This window comes from Scardinius erythrophthalmus (genome assembly GCF_964197995.2).
Source record: "Scardinius erythrophthalmus genome assembly, chromosome: 24".
NCBI lineage: Eukaryota > Metazoa > Chordata > Actinopteri > Cypriniformes > Leuciscidae > Scardinius > Scardinius erythrophthalmus.
This window is the reverse complement of record NC_138244.1, coordinates 13,509,678-13,531,224: the sequence shown is the minus strand read 5'-3', so window position 1 is coordinate 13,531,224 and position 21,547 is coordinate 13,509,678. Positions and strand designations below refer to the sequence as shown.

The 21,547-nt window shown below is 38.3% G+C and overlaps 1 protein-coding gene across 4 annotated transcripts in view; it reads right to left on the bottom strand.

Moving 5' to 3' along the window:
* Positions 1-20,774, bottom strand: part of kdm7ab (lysine (K)-specific demethylase 7Ab) — a 28,820-nt gene extending 8,046 nt beyond the window's left edge. For 2 of the 4 annotated variants that reach the window (XR_014029431.1, XM_081356717.1), the window contains exons 1-10: positions 20,659-20,772; positions 10,029-10,114; positions 9,643-9,760; positions 7,132-7,292; positions 4,501-4,642; positions 4,196-4,382; positions 3,511-3,673; positions 578-665; positions 246-352; positions 41-132 (exon numbers count right to left, since the gene is read on the bottom strand). Coding sequence is in view for 3 of the 4 variants with exons in the window: in XM_081356717.1 (XP_081212843.1) it covers positions 41-132; positions 246-352; positions 578-665; positions 3,511-3,673; positions 4,196-4,382; positions 4,501-4,642; positions 7,132-7,292; positions 9,643-9,760; positions 10,029-10,114; positions 20,659-20,756 (1,242 nt within the window). In the remaining variant the exon portion in view is untranslated. Of the gene's footprint in view, positions 1-40; positions 133-245; positions 353-577; positions 666-3,510; positions 3,674-4,195; positions 4,383-4,500; positions 4,643-6,942; positions 7,029-7,131; positions 7,293-9,642; positions 9,761-10,028; positions 10,115-20,658 lie in introns of those variants that run through there. The other 2 variants (XM_081356719.1, XM_081356718.1) reach the window with 2 other exon arrangements.
* Between the last annotated feature and the right edge of the window lie 773 nt (positions 20,775-21,547).

The following is a 21,547-nucleotide window of genomic DNA, read 5'->3' as shown; positions in this document are numbered from 1 at the left end:
ATCATGATGCAGTTTCTTGTGTGATAAGAATTTCCTTCACCTCTCTCTTTAGCCAGTTCCTCAGTGCAGTTATCAAAGCTTTCACTCCCTTGATCAGGTATTCTGGAGGCAGGCAGTTTTCTTCTCGTGATTCTGACGACAGACAATAAACAGACAATTAGGATGGACACCAGGGAACGGAGTGGCAGCATGCCAATGATTGAAGTGCCCTGTATTGACATGCTGAGTGATTTAAGACGACGTACCTTTAAGAGTCTCCAGCAGATTCTTTGCTACAAACCAGCAAATGGCCTCAAAATAAGGAAACTTAAAGAGGTCTGGAGTCTTCAGACGCCGCTCCATCTCATAGCACCTAATATGAGGACATAAGTAGTTACACTTGAGTCACAACATGTACACAACTGAAAAACCGATAAGCTGATATGAAAAACACAAAAATATTAAGACAATATAATCAATGGAACAAAGAAAATGTATCTGCAAAATGCATTGGTCAACTTTAAAGAGACACCATCAAGACAAACAGAAGCAACAGCACTCCAATTCTGATTTCTGAAGAGTGAAAGCACTCGCTCACCTGAGCTGCATGCCTATGTTGAGGTTGTGGAGGAAGTTCCCACCGAAAGCCATGCAATCCTGAGAGGTGAGAACTGCATGGATCCATCCTGCAAAAGAGGTCAAGAGTGTGTCAACAGCTGACTGACAGATGCAGACACATTCAGACATCTGGTCTGAACTGCAGCTGTCTCTTTCTAGCAAACAGTAAGCCATTCATATCCGGTGTGCGGCAAAGCTGGATCGAGAGACCAATTTCACAAAATCCACTGATATGTCCCTCTAAGTTCAAACTTTACCAACATGCTCCTACAACAAACAGTGTAAATGCAGTAAATGTACAGGACTTTAAAAGGCAAGCAAAAGTTCACATACATTTGCTGGGTGGGCCATGATTATACGGCTAACTGAGATCTTCTGAGGTGAATCAAACCCCCAGAGTGTTTCAAAACCACTGCAGACTGCAGAGCCCACCAAACAACTAGTCTGTCAACTACATCCACGACTTCCTGTCTACGCTTCAACATATAGGCCACATGCGAAGTGTGGGAAAGCATAAATATACATCAGATTCAGAGGCAGAGCCCCAACAATGAGCAACTTTCATATCGTAGCTTTTGAAGGACTTTTGAAGTCTGTCTCACAGCAGGGGGATGTGAAATTTTTAAACCGGTCTGCTAGTGCCATCAACACAGCTGGGAACCAGATTCATTTAAGACCACGTATTCTCATGACCTGCTCATTTTGAGTGTGGTTTCATAAAATGTTCAGATTTATGATGACACCCATATATACCCTATCATTTGACTTCATATATAATACGAAGTCATGATGATGATACACTACATGTTTGTATTGTAATTCAAAAAAGGCTGTGGAGCTTCACTAATGAACAATGTACTGGATAAGATGTGTCGCTAAGATTCATGTGGCTCTCTGGGTGGTAAGAGTGGCTGCTCATTCCTGCTACATCTGAACCTGAAACGAAAAACACAAATCAGCCCTGGCCTTCCTGTGGAACCACCATTAAAAGACAGCTGCTCAACAGTAAGTGGAATACCAGTTCCTCTTGCTCCAACATTCGTGTGTCCCTAATAAACCCTCAGACAAACATAAAACTTCATTTTTCTCCTTCAATGTGAAAGGTTTAGTTTTTGTCAGTTCAATGCCGGATTTGCACAAAAGTTGATTATCAAAGATGGGTCGGATACCAACATGCTACTACAGTTTCCACATGAGCACCTGTACAACAATTTATAGATGATCGTGTCAGAAGATGCTAATCGATAAGTTGAATAAAGCTAACTCAACAACTACATAAAATAAACCATTCAGAAGCGTCGCAACTTCTGCCGGAGTCTCTTCATCTGTGTCCGACTCCGGTTCATAAGGCTGAACACCGCTACTGACAATTTAGCTGCGTGAGATTCCCCAGTTTTGTTTGTTGCAGAGTATCTGAAGCATGATGTGTAAATGCTCTGCACTCTTCTGGAAAAGGGGTGGGGAGGATCAGCTTTTTTGGATTTTAAGGAGTAGCTCACTTTAAAATGAAAATTACCCCATGATTTACTCACCCTCAACATCCTAGTTGTATATGACTTTCGTCTTTCAGACGAATACAATCAGAGTTATATTAATAAATGTCCTGGCTCTTTCAAGCTTTGTAATAAAATTCTAGCTTCCGGCCAAACGCAGTCTACTTGCGGACTACTTATGAAGTCAGAAGTAGCATAGTGCGTCATGGCGTAGAGTAAATATCAGCAGTACGTTGCATTACTCACATAAGTTGCACTTTACACTTAAGTCAAATCCGTATGTTCGTCTGGCCGGAAGGTAGTTATTTTACTTAATAAAGTTTGAAATATGAATATTTTTCTTACACAAACTCATCGCTTTGCTTCAGAAGGCCTTTATTAACCCCCCGGAGCAGTGTGGAGTTCGTTTATGATCGACGGATGCACTTTGAGCTTCAATCTGTTGGTTGCAATTCACTGCCATTGTAAAGCTCGGAACACAGGGTGTTTATTAATATAACTCCGATTGTATTCGTCTGAAAGAAGAAAGTCATATACACCTAGGATGGCTTGAGGGTGAGTAAATCATAGGGTCATTTTCATCTTAAAGTGAACTACTCCTTTAAAGCTACACACACGAAAACGGCGTGCTTTTGCTCACACCCCAATAGGGGCAAATTGTAGCCTGGCAAGCCAGACCTACATCAAGATATTGGGTCTGGCAACTCACCATAGACACGGCTCAATCCGAGGGGCGGGATAAACGGCTGTCTTTCAAATTCCCTCTGCACGCAATAGGACAGCGCTTCAACCAACCAGAGCGTTTTCCCAACAGCAGAGCTAGTTGATAGATTCAACTTTTGCCATATCTGGCCGGCAAAACTACGAACACATCTTCCTTTTTTTAAGAATGACTTAAGTGCCGTTCTATGCTCTTTTCTCAGAGAAAAACCTAACGCCAAGTCCTCCAGAGTCGCGGACAAAGCCGATTCGAATGACTGTTCGCCAGCAGCAGCCGTCATTCTTTGTTTTCAAGTGGCAGGTAACCGTCGCAACTCTGTCGTCATTATGTTAAGCCCACCCCGTCTACTCTATACATGACGTGATTGGCCTGACCCAATTTAGGTTTTTGCAGCTCGAAAGTCAATGGAGAGTTGCTAGACTGCCCTGGCTGCAAAATACATTTTGCTGCCGCTAGGGTGCATCTACATTTCTAGGCTAGGCAAATTGGACATGCTAGAATGAATGATCTGTTCTGTATTTTGAGCTGAAACTTCACAGACACATTCTGGGAACAGCAGAGACTTATATTACATCTTGTAAAAAGGGGCATAATAGGTCCCCTTTAAAGTACCTTAGGATGACCTAATTATAAAAAAAAAAAAAAAAAAAAAAAAAAACGTACACCTCAAAGTTTCCAAAAAGAAATAATAATGCTAACCTGTTGGAATAAGAAGTGTTGTTCCCTGCCGCACGACACACTTGTAGCACTTGTCCACTTTCTCCCCAAAGAACACTTCGCTCTGGTTCGGGGATGAGCTCCACTCCTCGTATAGTGCAAGGTTGGCCGGGGTCGGCTTTATCAAGTAAAAGATCTTCTCCCCCTACAGGTAAGGCAATTAATAAGTCATTGATCATCACTCATTTTAGTTGTCGTCATATAATTCAGCAAATTTGTTTTTGAAAAATCTTTAAAAAGTTTGTGGTCAGTAAGATTTTTAGTTTTTGAAAGAGGTCTCTTATGTGCAACAAGGCTGCATTTATTTGATCAAAAATACAGTAAAAAGAGTAATATTGTGACATTATTACAATTTAAAATAACTTTTTTCCCACCCTGTAAATATAAAAAAAAAATTATGAAATCATAAATAAACAACAACAACCACCGTTTTCTATTTTAATACAGTTTAATTGTAATTAAATGTAATTAATTCCTGTGATGGCAAATCTGAATTTTCAGCATCATTACTCCAATCTTCAGTGTTACATGATCCTTCAGAAATCAATCATTCTAATGTGCTGATTTACTGTTCAAGAAATTTTCATTTGGTGGAACCTGTGATATATTTATTTTTTCAGGAATCTCTAATGAATAGAAAGATCAAAGGTTTGTGATGCAAACTTACCCACAGGACGTGGTACCACACAGATGTGCCTCCAAAATCAATATGGAAGTCGGTATAGCTTTCCCTCACACCCATTAAACAGTACTTCTGCACAAACGGCTTGGGAAAGTAAGAATCATCAGGCCAGTAGTTCTCCACCCAAGACATCTTCTGAGCGATATCGGGGACCACCACCAGCTCTGACATCCTGAGTGCAAGACATTCAAGTTGTCATCAAAATGTGTGTTTTTTTTCTGCACTCAAAAAAGGCACCTTTGTGTTATCTGTCAGTAATTTCAAATTAGTTGCTTTCAAACAATACTAACTTGGTGTCTGAAAACTCCAGACTGATGACGTTCAGAACTTTCGGCCGCTGAGGGCTGTAGTAATACTTCACAAAGGCGCTCAGTTTCATCTTGCTGTCCGCTTGCCTGGCCACATCGATGACATCAATCACTTTGTCACCTCCTATAAGCAGAGGGAGCAAATTGAGTGATGTGCATGAGTGGGCATCAAAGGAACAGACTACTACAACAAATATCATTACCCAAACAAACTCAACGGGGATAAATTGCAATAATCAACATCATTAAATGGCCATAAATCATATTTCAAATGACCATCATGTCAAATGACCAGACTCTTGGTACTAAAAAGTTTCCCATTGTCCTCAAATAAGGCCATCTCTCCACTGAAGCTACAATGAAAGATCTTATTTGATGTTTCTTAACAAGAAATCAGCTGATGTTTATAACTGTGAGAAAGACAAATGGCAGGCAGAACATCAAAACCAACCAGAAAGCTGCTGGGAAAAACCTCAAACACTGAGCAGGACAGCTGGTGCTTGTGTACACAAACGGCACCCTAGTGTACCAAGCCAGAAGGAAACTCATCCTACGAAGTAGACCATGAAGAGATCCTTTACTGCTGTTCTGGGATCATGACTTGCAAACACTGCCAATAAAAATGTCTATTGGATCCTTTATGGTTCCAAATCCACAATGGTGCTAACAACAAATATGGGTTAGATTAAAAACAATATTACAGGCACTCCAAGCGACAAGACAGTAATATGCGTTTATATGTGCATAATTTAAAACATTTATGCCATTAATTACTCCTTTTAACCAGTAACAACAAACGTTTTTATAGTTATGGAGACATAAAATGTACCCAAAGCGTGGGACAAAAGCGACTTTCACAAAAGCAGGCGTAGAGTGCGGTTCTTCATTACAAGCAAATGGCAATGGGGGAAAAACCCACAATGTTCGATTTCGCTGGCTAGGGAGCCATGCAAGCAAGCTGCCCACTGAAGTAACTGAATTAGCTGGGCAGCTATCCTGTCAAAAGTGCATTAAAGACAAAAGCTAGAGCTTTTAGTGCATTGCCCCAGACATAACGTCACTGCAGTTAACTTGAACATTCATCAAGCAATTCAACTATGTACATAGATTTTTGGCTGGCATAGCATCAGTCTACAGATTTCCTCACACTTCTCAAATTTAACGTTTTTAGCTTTATGCTACGAATGCTAAAAAGCACATCACAATCTCTTGCACATAGACCAGAAAAGAATGGGAAGTGTTCTTTTTATATATATGCACAGCAATATTAGTGATAATTTTGAAGGGTTGAAATCATTGAGTGAAACAGTGAAATTAGCACTTAATCCGGTGAACTGATATTTTATGCGCCCAACCAAGCTTAGGCTGCTGCCTTCTTGCCTTGCAGTCTTATCAGGCAATGATTTTGCAGGCAGCGTTTGCGCACGAAGGCACCTCATGAAACAGATTTTGGACAGAATTCTAAGGCATTGGAATGGTTTAATGATCTAGAATAGAGCGGGCTTTGGTGACAACTAAGCGAATATTTAATTACTACAATAGTAATTTCTTGCTAGAAATAACATTAAAAGTCGAAAACATACATTTACGCACAAACTGACCACCAACCACAACTTTTAGATGCCATATTTATTTTTATAGCTCAACAGTCACACAGGATTGAGGGATATCATAGGCAGCAAAGGATACATCTATGCTGCCTTGAAAAACGACAGGAAGTGAGGCTAACATTGGATTCGGATGTGCCTTGATGCCTTCCTTCCTTAGAATGCATCCTCCGAAGGCAGCATTTTTAGCTTTTGAATGCCGCCAAGAAGTCAGCAAAGTGGACGCACTTCACCATGACCAAAAATGACGCTAGAGTAGCAATATGTCAAATTTGTCCAGCTGGTTACCAAAAAACTACGTTTTAATAGATCCCCTGAGTACACAGCACCCCGAACAGCATAAAAAGTTAAATTACCTTAATTTAATTACCAAAATGTTGTTATTGGTTCTAGTTTTCAAATGAAAATGTTAATTTTGTTAAAGTTGAAGAAACTGCTAAAACATTAGCAGTGGCCCGACAGACACCAGAAGGTGTGGCAGTAGCCTCACAGTAAGTGCAATATAATCACACTTTCATTCCCAGTGGGCCACAGGCACCCCTCCAGGACCCAAATGGAGCAGCTGATCGCTATGTGTATCATGATACCAATATGTTATCACAAATGTGAGAGGTAGAGGAGTGAGCTGTAACCTAAACTTTACGGACAAAGCTCAGTGGGAAAGATATAGCGGCTGTGTAATCGGACACTATAAAGACCAGACTATCAATGAGATGAGGCCTTCTAGGCTGGTGTAAGGTACACCACTTTTATCTACACAATTACTTCATTATGGGTTGATTAATGTTTGCTAAAAGGTTAGACCCATTTGACTCACCTAAGATTAACATCTGATCCCCGCAGTGGATGGACTGTAATGCAACTCCATTACATGAAGACAACTCTTAGTGGAATTAATATTTAAACCCATGAAGCGCTGCTGCTCAGTGCTATGATGTGGAGCACAATGGGTAAAGGTGGAAGAAAAAGCGTGAAGAGGATGATAGGAACTCATCGCCCTCCTTACCAACGTAGCGTTCTACATCCTTGACGGAGAAATCCGGCGGAGGTAATTGGAGACCAAGCCCTTCCATTTTGGTTACAACGATGGGATAGCGGAAGCCATGTCTCTCCAGATACCTCTGGGTCACCTGACCGCCCTGCATTTGCTGCAAGATCTCATCTCCACTGCAGAATAAAACAGGATAATTACTGATTAAAGAGCGTGAGTAACATGAAGTATAAACTATTTAGACAAAAATTTAAACAGTTTGTTATATAAAAAAAGTTTGTTGTTCACTGAAAATCTTGAATATGCTATACAGAATACAGCTAGTTCATGAGAGAAGTATTAATGTCCAATGCATGAATAAAACGATTTGGTCTACATGAAAAGGTCTAAAAAATGTGCTCATTAATCAAACTGATTTAAGTTACTGACTCAATTATTCAATTGCAGTGGTTTACAACTCCATAGATGCAAAGCTTGTGACTGAATAATGACTGAAAAAAAAAATGCTGGTCTGTTTCTTACAAAAAGTTTTGGAAGACTTGGAATATACACAGTTAAAAGTTTGGGGCCAGTAAGATTTAGTTTTTTAAAGAAATTGTATTACGCAAGAAAGCATTAAATTGATCAAAGGTGACACTATAGAAATTTATAATGTTACAAAAGATTTCCCTTTCAAATAAATGCTGTTCTTTTGAACTTGTTATACATAAAAAAAAAACCATCATGGTTTTTACAAAAACAGCACAACTGTTTTAAACATTGATAATAATAATACATTTTTATTGATCAGCAAATCAGCATATTAAAATGATTTCCGAAGGATCATGTGACACTGAATACGTCATACGTCATATGCTCTCACTGACAAATGCGGAACAATTAGTTCATGCGTTCATGACCTCAAGGCTAGATTATTGTAATGCTCTACTGGGTGGTTGCCCTGTATGCTTAATAAACAAACTACAGCTAGTTCAAAATGCAGCAGCTCGAGTTCTTACCAGAACCAGGAAGTATGACCATATTAGCCCGGTTCTGTCAACACTGCACTGGCTCCCTATTAAGCATAGCATAAATTTTAAAATATTGCTGATTACTTATAAAGCACTAAATGGTTTAGCTCCGCAGTACTTGAGCGAGCTCTTAACGCATTATAGTCCTTTACGTCTATTGCGATCTCAAAATTCCGGCCAGTTGATAATACCTAGAATATCAAAATCGACTGCTGGCGGTAGATCCTTTTCCTATTTAGCACCAAAACTTTGGAACAGCCTTCCTAACATTGTCCGGGAAGCAGACACACTCTGTCAGTTCAAAGCTAGATTAAAAGACACATCTCTTTGACCTAGCATACACATAACATATTATAGGCTTCTATAATTCAATGGTAGGCTGCATAGATTAGGTCAGACGGAACCGGGAACACTTCCCATAAATCCTGATGTACTCGTTACATCATAAGAAGAATGGCATCTACGCTAATTTTAGTGTCTTTGTTTATCCCAAGGTTTTCCCGCAGCCTGCCGGATCCAGGCCGTATCCAGATCTGACGAAGGACCTTTGTCTGGACCCGATGACAACGCAGTGCTGAAGTGCCAACTAGTCTCTCCCTATGGAGGATCCCTTTACCACTCTACAGATAAAGCATTGTCAGGAAAATTCATTTCGCGTACCTACCCCGAAGTGACAAAATAAAATAATTCTGTATCAAAATTTATAAGGAAAAGACCAGTACTTTGTTTAGGCTTGGTTTGTAGGGAATTACAAACCTGCGCACATATATTCAAACACTCATTACTATAGAACCAATTCTTAATGCGCATGTGAACGACATCAGCGTTTCTCACAGGTTCGCGTTTAAAGTCTGTGTAGAGAGAATGGTGTCGTCTTAGCGGCCCCTAATTTAATAACAAATGATCGTTGCGACGGAAGCGAATCAATCAAAACTAACTTTAGCTGGAAAATAACTTTATTAAAGAACCGCTATAAAGCCAAAACAATCTCTGTTACCTTAAATTATACGTTTATCTCTGTAAAGCTGCTTTGAAACAATCTACATTGTTAAAAGCGCTATATAAATGAAGATGACTTGACTTGACTGAAGGTTAAAATTACATTTTTAAATATATTAAAGTGGACATTTTAAATTGTAATATTATTTCACAATATTATTGTTTTTGCTGTATTTTTAATCAAATAAATGCAGCCATAGTAAGCATAAGAGAGTTTTGAACAGTAGTGTGATTTTATAGTGCTTTTACAAACTTAGTGAAGCTTGTCATTAAATTATATGGAAAAGAGCGACCAGCACAGTCTTTAAAATATCCTTTTTTGGGGGGGGAACTATTACTTTAGCTGAAGTACTGACTTGTAATCTACAATAAAACTTTTCAGGCCACTGCCACAATGAGCGGTCTTCAAAGAAGTGCATTAGCTGTGCCCATGTGAATCGTGTGGCATCATGGGTGGCACCAAGCGCTGGAGAGCTTTGTCGTGACTGTGTTGGCGTCCCACAATTGGCACACATACCTAGGGAAGGTCCTGGCCTGCAGCTCCCGCACAAACACAGAGGTGCCAGCCTGCACTGGCTTACTGCCGTCATCTGGCTCAGTGTAGTCGTGTCTGTGCCAGTTGCTCCGCTTCTTCACTGTAAAATCAGGCAGAGAGAACTCAATATGTCTGGCCTCGGAACAATAATCGTAGTCATTACTATACTACCACAATGCCATAACATGCTTGTTGATCACAGTGACCAGACATGCACAGCATCCTCTTAAACCAGTTAATGTCTCCATCAGATAATTAGGTTGGTAACATATTCCAAACACAAAAATAAAAAATCTGAGGAGCTTAATTTCAATTTACTGGTAAGGATGAACCAATAGGGTCTAACAGTCAAAAAAGTGGATACATACTCAGGGAGTGTCCGTGGTGGACGTCACAGTTGGGACAGTGGTAAACGTCAATGTCCACAGCATGGTGCTCTTCTACCTCAACACAGCTGCAAGAAAACAAACATAAACGAATTATTTGAATGCACAAAATTAATTGTATGTGAAATCAATGACTAATGAATCCTTGATGCAAGTTAAGCCAAAGTCAATATGAAGCCATAGTCTTCTAAACAGCTATGCAAAATGCAAGAACAGTATACAGTACTATTCAAAAGTTTGGAGTCAGTAAGATTTTTTTTAAGGCTGTGTTCATTTGATCAACATACAACAAAAGCACAGATATTGTGAAATACTATTACAATTTAAAAGAACTGTTTTCTATTTTTATTATTAGATTTTTGATTTGTTAATGGTAAAGCTGAATTTTCATCATCATTACTCCAGTCTTCAGTGTCACATGATCATTCTAATAGGCTAATTTGGTGCCCAAGAAAGAATTTTTCTCATTATCAATGTTGAATACAGTTGTGCTGCTTAATATTTTTATGGAAACCATGATACATTTTGTTCAGGATTCTTTGAAAAATAGAAAGTTCAAATAAACAAAATTTATTTGAAATAGAAGTATTGTGTTACAATATTAAATAACAATATAAATATTTATAATAGTATAGAAGAATATAATATCTCTTTTAAAAAATAAATCTTACTGCCCCAAACTTTTCAGTGTATATCGTGCTTCTTAATGCAAATAATGGTAAAAACAATTAATACAAATGAAGACATGCAGTACATTATTTTATCTAGCTAATCAAAAAAGCTGTTCTTACCAGCTAGTGCTAATGCAGAAATCATGAAATCAATTTAAATGGATCATTTAACCGTTTTTGGCATTAAAAAATAAAATAAAATATATAAATATATAAATATATATATATATATATATATATATATATATATATATATATATATATATATATATATATATATATATATATATATATATATATATATATATATATTGTTTTTATGCATATTAGATTGATTTCTAATAACGCAATGATTACCCAGTCTTAGCCAGTGGAATTACTTTGAGGAAGGAGCACAGGATCTTGTATGACGCTCTTGCTATATAACAATATGCAAACTGTCTTGCACTTGCAGATGGAGCTTATTAAACATGTGCTCGGTAGCTTTGCCAACAAGCATCTTATCGCTCAAAACCCCTTTGCCCCACTTCTTAATTTTTCCACTTCCAGCCGCACACTCCAATTAGCTTAAAGGCATGTTGTTTCACAGGAAGTCATTTGACAAGCTAGCTCTTGGCATCGTGTGGAGATTCATTAGCCAGGCAGGTAATAAGGCCTTGCACACTTTTCTGGCTCAGGTTTTGCTCGATGTTGCCAAAGAAAGCAATTTCGCCAACTCCTTGGTTTGAGTGTTACGTTACCCAGAGTGAAGTGCTCCAAACAATGAGGGCTTCACGTGGAGAACGCTAGACTAGCTGGAAGTAAACTGAAATAGTCTGACACTGCAATATAACAAACAATCTGCATGTGGTGCACCATGGCTTTTAAAACAAACCTAGTAGCCTTGATTAGCAACCTCCCAAAGATTTAACAGATTCTGCAGTGACCGGAGCGTAACACCAGACTGGGTCATCTACGGTCGATTATGTTTAACCCCAGTCAAGCCCGGCTAAACCAGAGCTCCAGATCTGAGGTTACATTTGGTTGGGCTCCAGGGCACGAGACATGAGGTGAACGGGGGAGGGGAGTATGTTTATGTTGGAAACCAGTGTGGGAAACAGTGGCATTTGAGTGGCAATGTGGTGTCCACATCAAAAGATTGAAATTAGCCTTCCTACTGGGAAAATTTGGGTTTTATTGTTTTTTTTCTCACATTATTAACAACATTAGCTGCCAGACAAAATAAAGTTACAGTCCTATTAAAACATTACATGTTTTCAGTGCTTTTTGTTTAGTTTTTTTTTGTTTCAAATTATTTATGTATCATTTAAAGTGGTGAAGGAATTGGGTCAGATGATTGTTGTTCAAGAAACTTATTAGTGAAATCCTCTACGCTTCTAGCACAATATGATTTCTGGCTTAGTGTTTATTGTATACTTGTTCCTTATTTTAGGGAATGTAAGCAAATGTGTAGGCTACTGTTTAAGTGAAATGTGACCGATTGGATTAACCGAACAGGATGCTCACCAGCTTGGTTTGGAGTGGCATGAGGGGACGTTTTATAAAATGAAAATGAAGGATCAGTCGGAAGCGAGTGCACCACGTCAACATCTACATACGTTTTTTTTCCTCAAAGGAGCCAGAACAAACAAAAAGCTAGCTCCCACTGCAAATGCCAGCCAAGAACTTTCCTTCCCTCGGTTTCCTTCAGACTCTCACACTTGTGATTGAGATGAGACAACCAAAAAGGACATGCAGGAAGTGACTCATGGAGATCATTACATCACACCGCCTCAGTTCTTGACCTACTGTTGGACGACACACTGGCTCTCTCCTCAAATCCGTGAGAAAGGTTGACTCCTACTCTATCTGAATAATATGTGGTGAAGAACACTGTGTCACTAAAACAGATTTGACTCAGGAGTTTTTGAGCCACGATAACAGATGCTAAAACATTCATCTGTTGCCAAGCAAGATGGGAGAAAAGAACAGCACTGGGAGGGAGAAAAAAAAGACTGCTTGAGTTCTGAATCTGAATGAGTTCAGGCCACAAGAGAGCTTACATCACAAGAGACTGGTGGGTTGCTAGCGTAACAAGAAGATTCAGGCAGAAAGAGAGCATGATGCAACAGCCAAAGAAAATATGAAGTGCAATATTATTGGCAAGTTACTGCTATGGAGAGTTAAATGATGAAATAATGGTGATGAAATAATCGAGTGTTGCGGTCAAATACTCACATAAAAACAAGTAATTAATTACTTAAAAGCATTTTGAAATAAGTAAAAAAAATAATGAGTATATGACAGAGTATGTGCTATTGTTTTTTTGAAGTCAATGTTTTTACGAAAATTATGTAAAAAATTTACGTAAATATGAATCAACATATACATAAACAAAAAGTAACACTTTACAACAGTTCAAATTCGTTACCATTAATTATTAAATTAGGTATCATGAACAAACAATTGACTAGTTTTATGGCATTTATTAATATAGTACACCATATGTATAGTTTTTAAATTTTTCTAAATTGCACTCACCCACATAGAAACATTTTATATTTAGACAAGACAAGAGAAACGTTTATATTTAAATATTTAAAATTCATTCAATAAAAATAATAAACGTACTATTTTACCCAATATTTGTGTGCATATTGCATTATTTGCATGCCAAATCAGTCAAATATGATGTCCTAGATGGCAGCTTGCCATGAGGCTAATACTTTTTTCTTTCCTTTAATTCTGGTTGGAAATATCTGAGAATAAATCCATCATTCAGCTTTGTGTTCCACTATTAGAGATTCCCTGTTAACACAGATGAGCAAGCCAACAACCATAATATCGCCACAAACAAATTCCACAAAGCCTCATGAGACTTGCTAAACCGCGCACTTTTCATCCTCCGGTGGGTGGCTTAGTGTGAAATATGATAATAGCATTAAAGTATGAGAGATGCAGTATTGGACTTATTTGTTTCAGTGCTATTTTATTCATTTAAATCTTACCAGGCTATTGCATTTACTCATTGCCAAGGCTTACGCTGTTGCACTGGTATTGCATGTTGTTTTGTGATGAGTGAGGAGTGGGGGGGGGGGTCCTCACGGGAAATAGAATGTCACTGCATCCGTCCAAATCTTTTGTCCAAATACGACGCATGTCACAACAAAAACAACATTAACATTGGGATAATGTTCTAGATGGCCATACTGGATGATCCTTTGACTAAAAGCTTATTGACTGGGGAAATTACAACACAAACAAGACTCTGGGCTCCATTCCATCAATATCATAAATCTGGTTGTCCGTGTCTGGAAGGAATAGCCTTTAAGCCCTGAAAAGATGTTGGGATTTGGACATGAGAGCGCATTGAGCAGACACGGTTGAAGAACGTTCAGACAACAGACGTTCCTCACTGAGCTCTTTTGACCTGCCATTTAGCCTGAATGGAGATAGTCATTACTCAGTGGAAGTCAGGAGATGGAACAAGTCTAGGCAAACAAAAAAAAGGATGTGGCCATTTTTCTCAATGCCACGTTTTTAGAGAAGTACCCATGGGCCCCCAATGAGAGTGCAATACATTTTTGATGGTTCCTGAGATAATGGGTGAGGACTGGTTTCTTGTGGCTTGTCAGGACTAATGTAGATCCTAGCAAGGGATTTAGTAGAAGAACGATGGAGGATACTTGAAGGCTCCTTTGAAGGAGTCATCATAAGTGCATAAACCCAACACAACCAATGAGATCTCCTGAAGGCTTAACCAATCGTTCACCTAGACTGCAAGCAGATGAAAAGAGTCTCCATGGTGATGGCAAGTTCACAGGCAGAATTCACAGTATGTAAGCCATAGATCCCATTACGCTCTCAGAATCCCACTTTGTACTATGGTTTTAGCCTGAGGCCTCCTTGCTTACTAAAGCATGCATGAAAATGTGGAGAATTTCAAGGAATATGTCTATTCAGTCCATCACAACTGTTCTTGATTTGTGCTACTAAGGAATTAGGGATGGGAATCAATGAATTTAACCATTCAGAGTTTTCCACTTAATGCTTCTTAAAGGGATAGTCCACCCAAAAATGAATATTTTGTCATAATTTACTCACCCTCATGCTGTTCCAAACCAGTATGACTTTCTTTCTTCTGAAGAACACAAAATAAGTTATTTTGAAAGACATTGGGAACCAAACCACATTGGAGCCCATTGAAAAAAATCTTCTTTTGTGTTCCACAGAAGCAAGAGTGAAGAAAGAATAGATACAATTTAGAATAAATTAAATTAAATTTCCATCTAGTTATTTCTAGTCTAATTTCCTTCTCATTCAGTGATCTTTCACACACCCTCATTTTTGCTGATTTCCTTTCTCCTGTGGATCACAACTGCAACTTATAGCATAATATCTGAGATTTTTCTATACAATAAAAGTGAACAACTTACATTTAGGTATTTTCGTCACCAAAGCCATCATAAAGGATTGACCACTCCTTTATGAGCGTGAGATGCTAAACATCTCCTTTTGTATTCTACGGAAGAAACAAAAGGTCGTACAAGTTTGGAATGACATGCGGCTGGGTAAACAAGTCTAAATGAGCTCATTCACTAGACTTTAATTGATAGAGTCCCTAATTATGATGTGGAAGTGTAGGGTTTCCGAGTTGGGTGTCAAAGCAGAACCTGACAATGAACTCCCGCATCCATCAGTCCCAATCTTGAGTTACTCGTCATTTAGCAGACACTTTTCATCCTGTGCGACCTACAACACTCTAATTGCAAAGACTCCCTGGAATAAACTAGGGTTAAGTGCTTTGCTTGAGGGCATAATGATAGAACAGTAAGATAAAGTGGCTGAGCAGGATTGTGAGGTGAACCTACACCCTTTGCGTTAGCAAAGCAGATCTTCACTGCAAAGAACACCGTTTTGATGTGTGGCTGCACTTATTTGCTAAATTAAGCCAGGCTGAGGGAAGTCGGGGAGGAAACGGTGTGCAAAAAAAAGCTCAGCCAACAGACAAGTGAAGCAGCAGGAAACATAACACGAAATGAGGGCAAAGAAAGATAAACTAAAGCCTTTCCCTCTGATACTTTATGTCTCTTTGTGAAGAAACCGACTGTCTGTTTTAAACACAGGCAAGCCCCTGAGAGTAATGAGCACAGGAAGCAGCATTTAGCATAGGAAACTAGGCTTTACTGCTTCAAACCCACAAGCTTGGCCAAGACCATAACCCCAACAAGAGCAGGGCACTTCCTCCAGACGCAACTGTGCTGCAAACTCTCACCTTTGTTTGGCGATCAAAACAAACAAGACTGCAACTGCCATTAAAAATAGCATAGAGCCTTCCAGTTTAAACTGTTAACTTAACTTAGTTAACTAGTTTATTCCGCAAGGACACGTTAAATTTATGTGCACCATTGACAGTAAAGACATTTATAATATTACTAAAGATTTCAATTTCAAATAAATTCTGTTGTTGAACTTACTAGAATTCTGAAACACAAAGCACCACATCAGCATATCAGAATGATTTATGAAGGATCATGTGACACTGAAGACTGGAGTAATGATGCTGAAAATTCAGCTTTGCATCTCAGGAATAAATTACATTTTAAAATATATTAAAGGAGAACTCCAGTCAATTTTAACATTGAGCTCATTTTTTTGTAAATTTGGAGTGCTGTCAATACAGAGAAAAACGACAAAAATCGGTGTTGCCTACACCATGTTATCCTCTTTTTAAAATTTGCATAGTAATCGATTGTCGAGTTCACGCGCGTGATCATAGGTAACTAAACCTATGCGTGTGAACTCGACAATCGATTACTATGGACTTCGACCGAAAACAGGATGTAAATACAGGTATGTGGGCTGGCTGAAATAACATCATTTTTATATCTTTCACATCTACTGCAGTCAGATTCACCCGTGATCACTCTGAAGGAATCACTCACATTAGCTGTGCACTTGTAATGACACATCAAGGATGTTAAGAGGCTAAAAGCAGGTTTAATACTTGCCCCATTGAAGTCAACAGGGTGCAAATTTTAAAAAGAGGATAACTCGGTGTAGGCAACACCGATTTTTGTCGTTTTTCTCTGTATTGACAGCACTCCAAATTTACAAAAAAATGAGCTCAATGTTAAAATTGACCGGAGTTCTCCTTTAAAATAGAAAACATTGTAACAATTCTACATTGTAATAATAACAATAATAATAATAATATTTCACAATATAATAGTTTTAGTGTATTTCTGATCAAATAAATCTAGCCTTGGTGAGCATAAACATTTAAAAAAAAATATCAATCGACCACAAACTTTTGAACGGTTCTGTATTGTTTTTTAATATGAATTATTTTCAAGTTTCCACTATCCAACGTGCAAAACAGATTTATAGTTGTTCATTGCTAATTACTCATTTCACTACAACAATAAAACAAATTAATAGTAAAATAATAGTACATTTTGAATCAATGATGTCACATGAATATAATCAAACTGGAATGTCTTATGATATTCAAAAGAGTCTAGTATTTTGTGATGAGTGAAACCAGACCTGTGGTTTGAGGCGACATTCCCACAGCTCTAACTATTTTCCCTTTTCAATTCATTGAAATACTGAAATAGCCCGTATTAGTTATGGCAAATGTGACAGATGACCAGTGAGATCATCCAGTCTATTCATAAAGTGGATAATGGTCATGAAATCAATAGGTTGCCAACTTAAGGCCATTACTCATAACCGTCCAGTGAAAAATCCATCTGACAAACGGCTCAAATAATATTGGAAAACCGATATGGAGTTTAGAATCATGCATTTATATATTCATGTTAGATATTTTATAACTTAGTAACAGATACAAATCATTTTCTTTCAGAAAACACATCCGATTTTATTTTATCCCAATTAATATTCTAGTGAAGCAGCACTTGTCATCATTAAGAATCCCTAATGTCACGTACAAAAACAGGGGTGACTTTTCGACCGGGCCAATCCTACTAAAAACCTAGGCTGACAAGACAGAAGTCATCTATCTCCCCTCAGTGTTTTCAACCTCAGAGGGACGTTGATGAATGGGGCTTTGAACTTGCCTCTGGGCAGTGGGGCCTTCATCAATCTTTCTCCTCCTACAAACACACAAGCACACCCACGCACGTGCATCAAGCATGCAAATACACACATTATTCAAAAGACAGAGACGCACTGAATCTCAGACCTCAGAACTGGTTTAGGAGGATTTGCTTAGGATAAACTAACCATTTAAACATTGGGTAACATTCCAAGGTCACGGTGAAGCTTGAAAAACTGGCCTGCACCTGGTAGGTAAGGCACATATGGGCTGTTTTTTTTTTTTTTTTGCAAGATTGAAACTGTACATCAAGGCCTCTTGTCACTATCAGGCATGAATATCAGGAATTATCGAAGGCCTTCGCCCCCAGCGGATCCTGCCTCCCAAACCAGGCTGTGCACAGAGCCAGATAACAGCCAAGCCCGGGCAACCGGTAAGACAGCTTAATCCCATTGGTGGCAGGCAGCGGTGACACACTGAACCTTTGAGTATCAGAACAAAACACATCAACCACGCACCCCACAAATATGATTATCCCGCGTTATCAACAGTGCCAGTGGGCACCACAATGTTGTGATACACAGATACAGAAGCCCCTTGGCAAAACTAAACATCTCATGCAATTTAAATGCAGAGGCCTAATAATGCAAGTATGCTTGAAAACCACGGTAAATATTTATATTCTATAATAAGGGTGGGAAATTTGGGTTGTGACCGGTTTATGATTGACCTTTGAAATGCTGGTATTATGAAAAACCTGCATTAAGAATACAAATGCAGCCCAACTTCAAGCGCTTTCTATTTTAATAGGCTATGTATTATTTTATTATGCAATTTATCCCTGCAATAGCAAAGCTAAATTGTCAGCACCATCACTCCAGTCTTTAGTGTCACATGATCCTTCAGAAGTCATTAATATGCTGATTTGGTGTTCAATTATCATCAATTATTATTGGTGCTGAATTGTTAATAATAGTTCCTATAATAATCTATGTTGAAAATATTTTTTGTTGTTTAATATTTGGGCGGAAAACACACAGTGCAAGAGTCCTCACTAATACTATTGATCAATTTAATGCATTCTTGCTGAATATATATATATTTTTATCTTACCCAAAACTTTTAAATGGTAGTTTATCACATTTTCCACAAAAATATTATGCAGCAAAAACTGTTTTCAACACTGATAATAACAATAAATGTTTCTTGAGCACAAAATCAGCATATTCAAATTCTGAAGGATCATGTAACACTGAAGAGTAATGATGCTGAAAATTCAGATTTGCATCTCATGAATAAATCACAAATATATCAACACAGAAAACAGTTATTTTAAACTGTAATAGTAGTCACAATATTAGTGTTTTTGTTGCATTTTGATTGAATAAATACAGTCTTGGTAAGCAGAAGAGACTTTCACAAACATTTAAACACTTTATTCCAAACTTTTGACCTTTAGTGTAAAGATTTACAAGTAAACTAAAAACAAATGTGCCGGACATATATCACACTCATAAACAAGCAGCACGACGTTCTTGCATTTGCGTTTTTGTTTTCATCCTGAGCATTTCACACAGCTTCAGCTCCACGCTGTACACGTCAAACGGTACCTGTCCCTTTAAGAGGCGGAACCATATGCCCATATTTGTATAACTGGGGGATTTAAATGCCCGACCCCTGCTGTCAATCAAAAAGACCAAACAATCACAGAAACCTTATGGGGCTGCGCTCCTTTACAAGCGTGTCTTTCCCTTTTACATTTAATACTGCCATTAAACCTAGCCACCCCCCCAAAATTGGAAGCTACTTTCCAGTTTCCAAGCAATCTGTAATGCATATTTAAGGCACTTAACGAGAGAAATAGGCAAGGGTCTGATCTCGTAAACTCAACCACACGTCTTTGTTTAGTTATACCCCCCCCCCCTCCCCGTGTAACTTTTCATCGAAACCCCCCACGTTTTTTTCACGCTTCACAGACTGACTGCTGCAGAAACCCCAACAAAGAAACAACCTTGATGTCAAATACATTTAATTTACGAGCTAAGAGCAATAAAAGTCCCAATATAGGCTGCATAAAACATAAAGCAATCCCAAGTCACCAAAAATATCATATTATAGTGAAAAGTGAATTTCAAACAAATGTAAAACTATTAAAATGCTCGTTTTATCATACTCTATGAAACTAAGTTTTGTACTGTTTATAATATGTTTCCCCCACAATCTTAATCAAGAGGAAAATATCATGCACGAGTTCACTTCACAAGTTTCAGCACCACTCGATCATGCTTTAACTCATATTCCTTTTCTAGCCGTTTTCTTTTTTCATTATTACTGCATGTTATTTTACTTATTTTTTATCTTATATCACATTCTAATAGTTTACTTTTTGACATGCACAGCACCCAACTGCAGTTAAATGTGCAATATTAATAACCTTCACTTGGCGTCTGACACCACACAATCTCACGTGACTTCAACATCCATGTCAATCCTGTCATTTATTTCCTTAAGTGACAAAAAAAACTACATGAGTTGTTCATGTCAGCTGGTGCTCTGAAATCCTAGCCACAAAGCTACTGAGAAAACCCTACGTGAACCCATTTTCGCTGCTCTGATCGCTGAAGCCATGGAAAAACAGTCAAATGTTACTGCAAAACAACAACGAAGCTAGGAAAGAATTAACAGACGCGCCACACGAGTGTTTACATTATGAAAATGGCAACGGGTGCGATTAACGCCTGGAAATATTGACAAAGCAGAGCGTGAAATCGTCTCAGTGCGAGCGAGCGAGCTCAACGCGCGGCTTACTGACATCCGAAGTGCCATAGGATTTCATACGCGGGTGTTTTTGTTGCCTTTCTGACACAACATATGGCGAAGAAACGGTTGCATTCCTTACCTGCCGTGAAACCAGTCCTTACAAATATCGCATTCTATCATAAACCGGCTCACATCGTATGGCTGCCGGCAGACGCAGTACAGCTGGGCCGTCGCCATCTTCGGACTGTCCCCAAACAACGCAGCCAAGCTGGAATCGGGTTGGGCGGAGATTCCTCTAATTATGCGGAAACAACACAGAGAGGACGCGAGGGGAGGGGCGTCGAGAGCATGCCGTGACGTCACGCATAAACACTGAGCGCGAGGCACGCCAAATCACTTCATCATTACGTAATACGTGATAATAAAAAGCATTGGATGATGAGGCAAATGACTTTTGGAGTTGTCCTCGTTCATTTTGTGTTTGGTCAAATTTCTCTTCTTTTATTAAGGCTCACATCACGCCCAGCTTTCAACTGTGCTTTAAAATTGTTTTATTTCGTTTTTTTCTCCCATGACAAATCATATAGGCTAATAAGGATTATTACTTAACTAATCTGCTACTTCTTTTAGATAAATTTAGTATTCATACATGTAAATTTGGGGGAAATAAGCCTTTGTTTTCAATTTTATAATCAGAAGTTCAACAATACCTAAATACAATGTCATGTTTAAAAAATAAGAAAGATTTGTATTTGTAAACTTTTCATATTTTTATTTAACCTTTAAGTTTGTCACAGTTTATGCATTTGTCTTTTTTGTTTTGTTTATTTGTTTATTTAATGTACCCCCGACTGTAGGCTAGTTGTAATTCTTTAAAACCAAATAAAAAAAATTAGGAAAACGAGTTATGGATACAAGTCCAAGATTTCAAAGTCCATTTAGCCGAGACCAATATTTGTTATTTTTGTTAATATAAACTATAGTTTAATGTTAAAAACAGTTCATGTTCATCATTTATATCATGCATA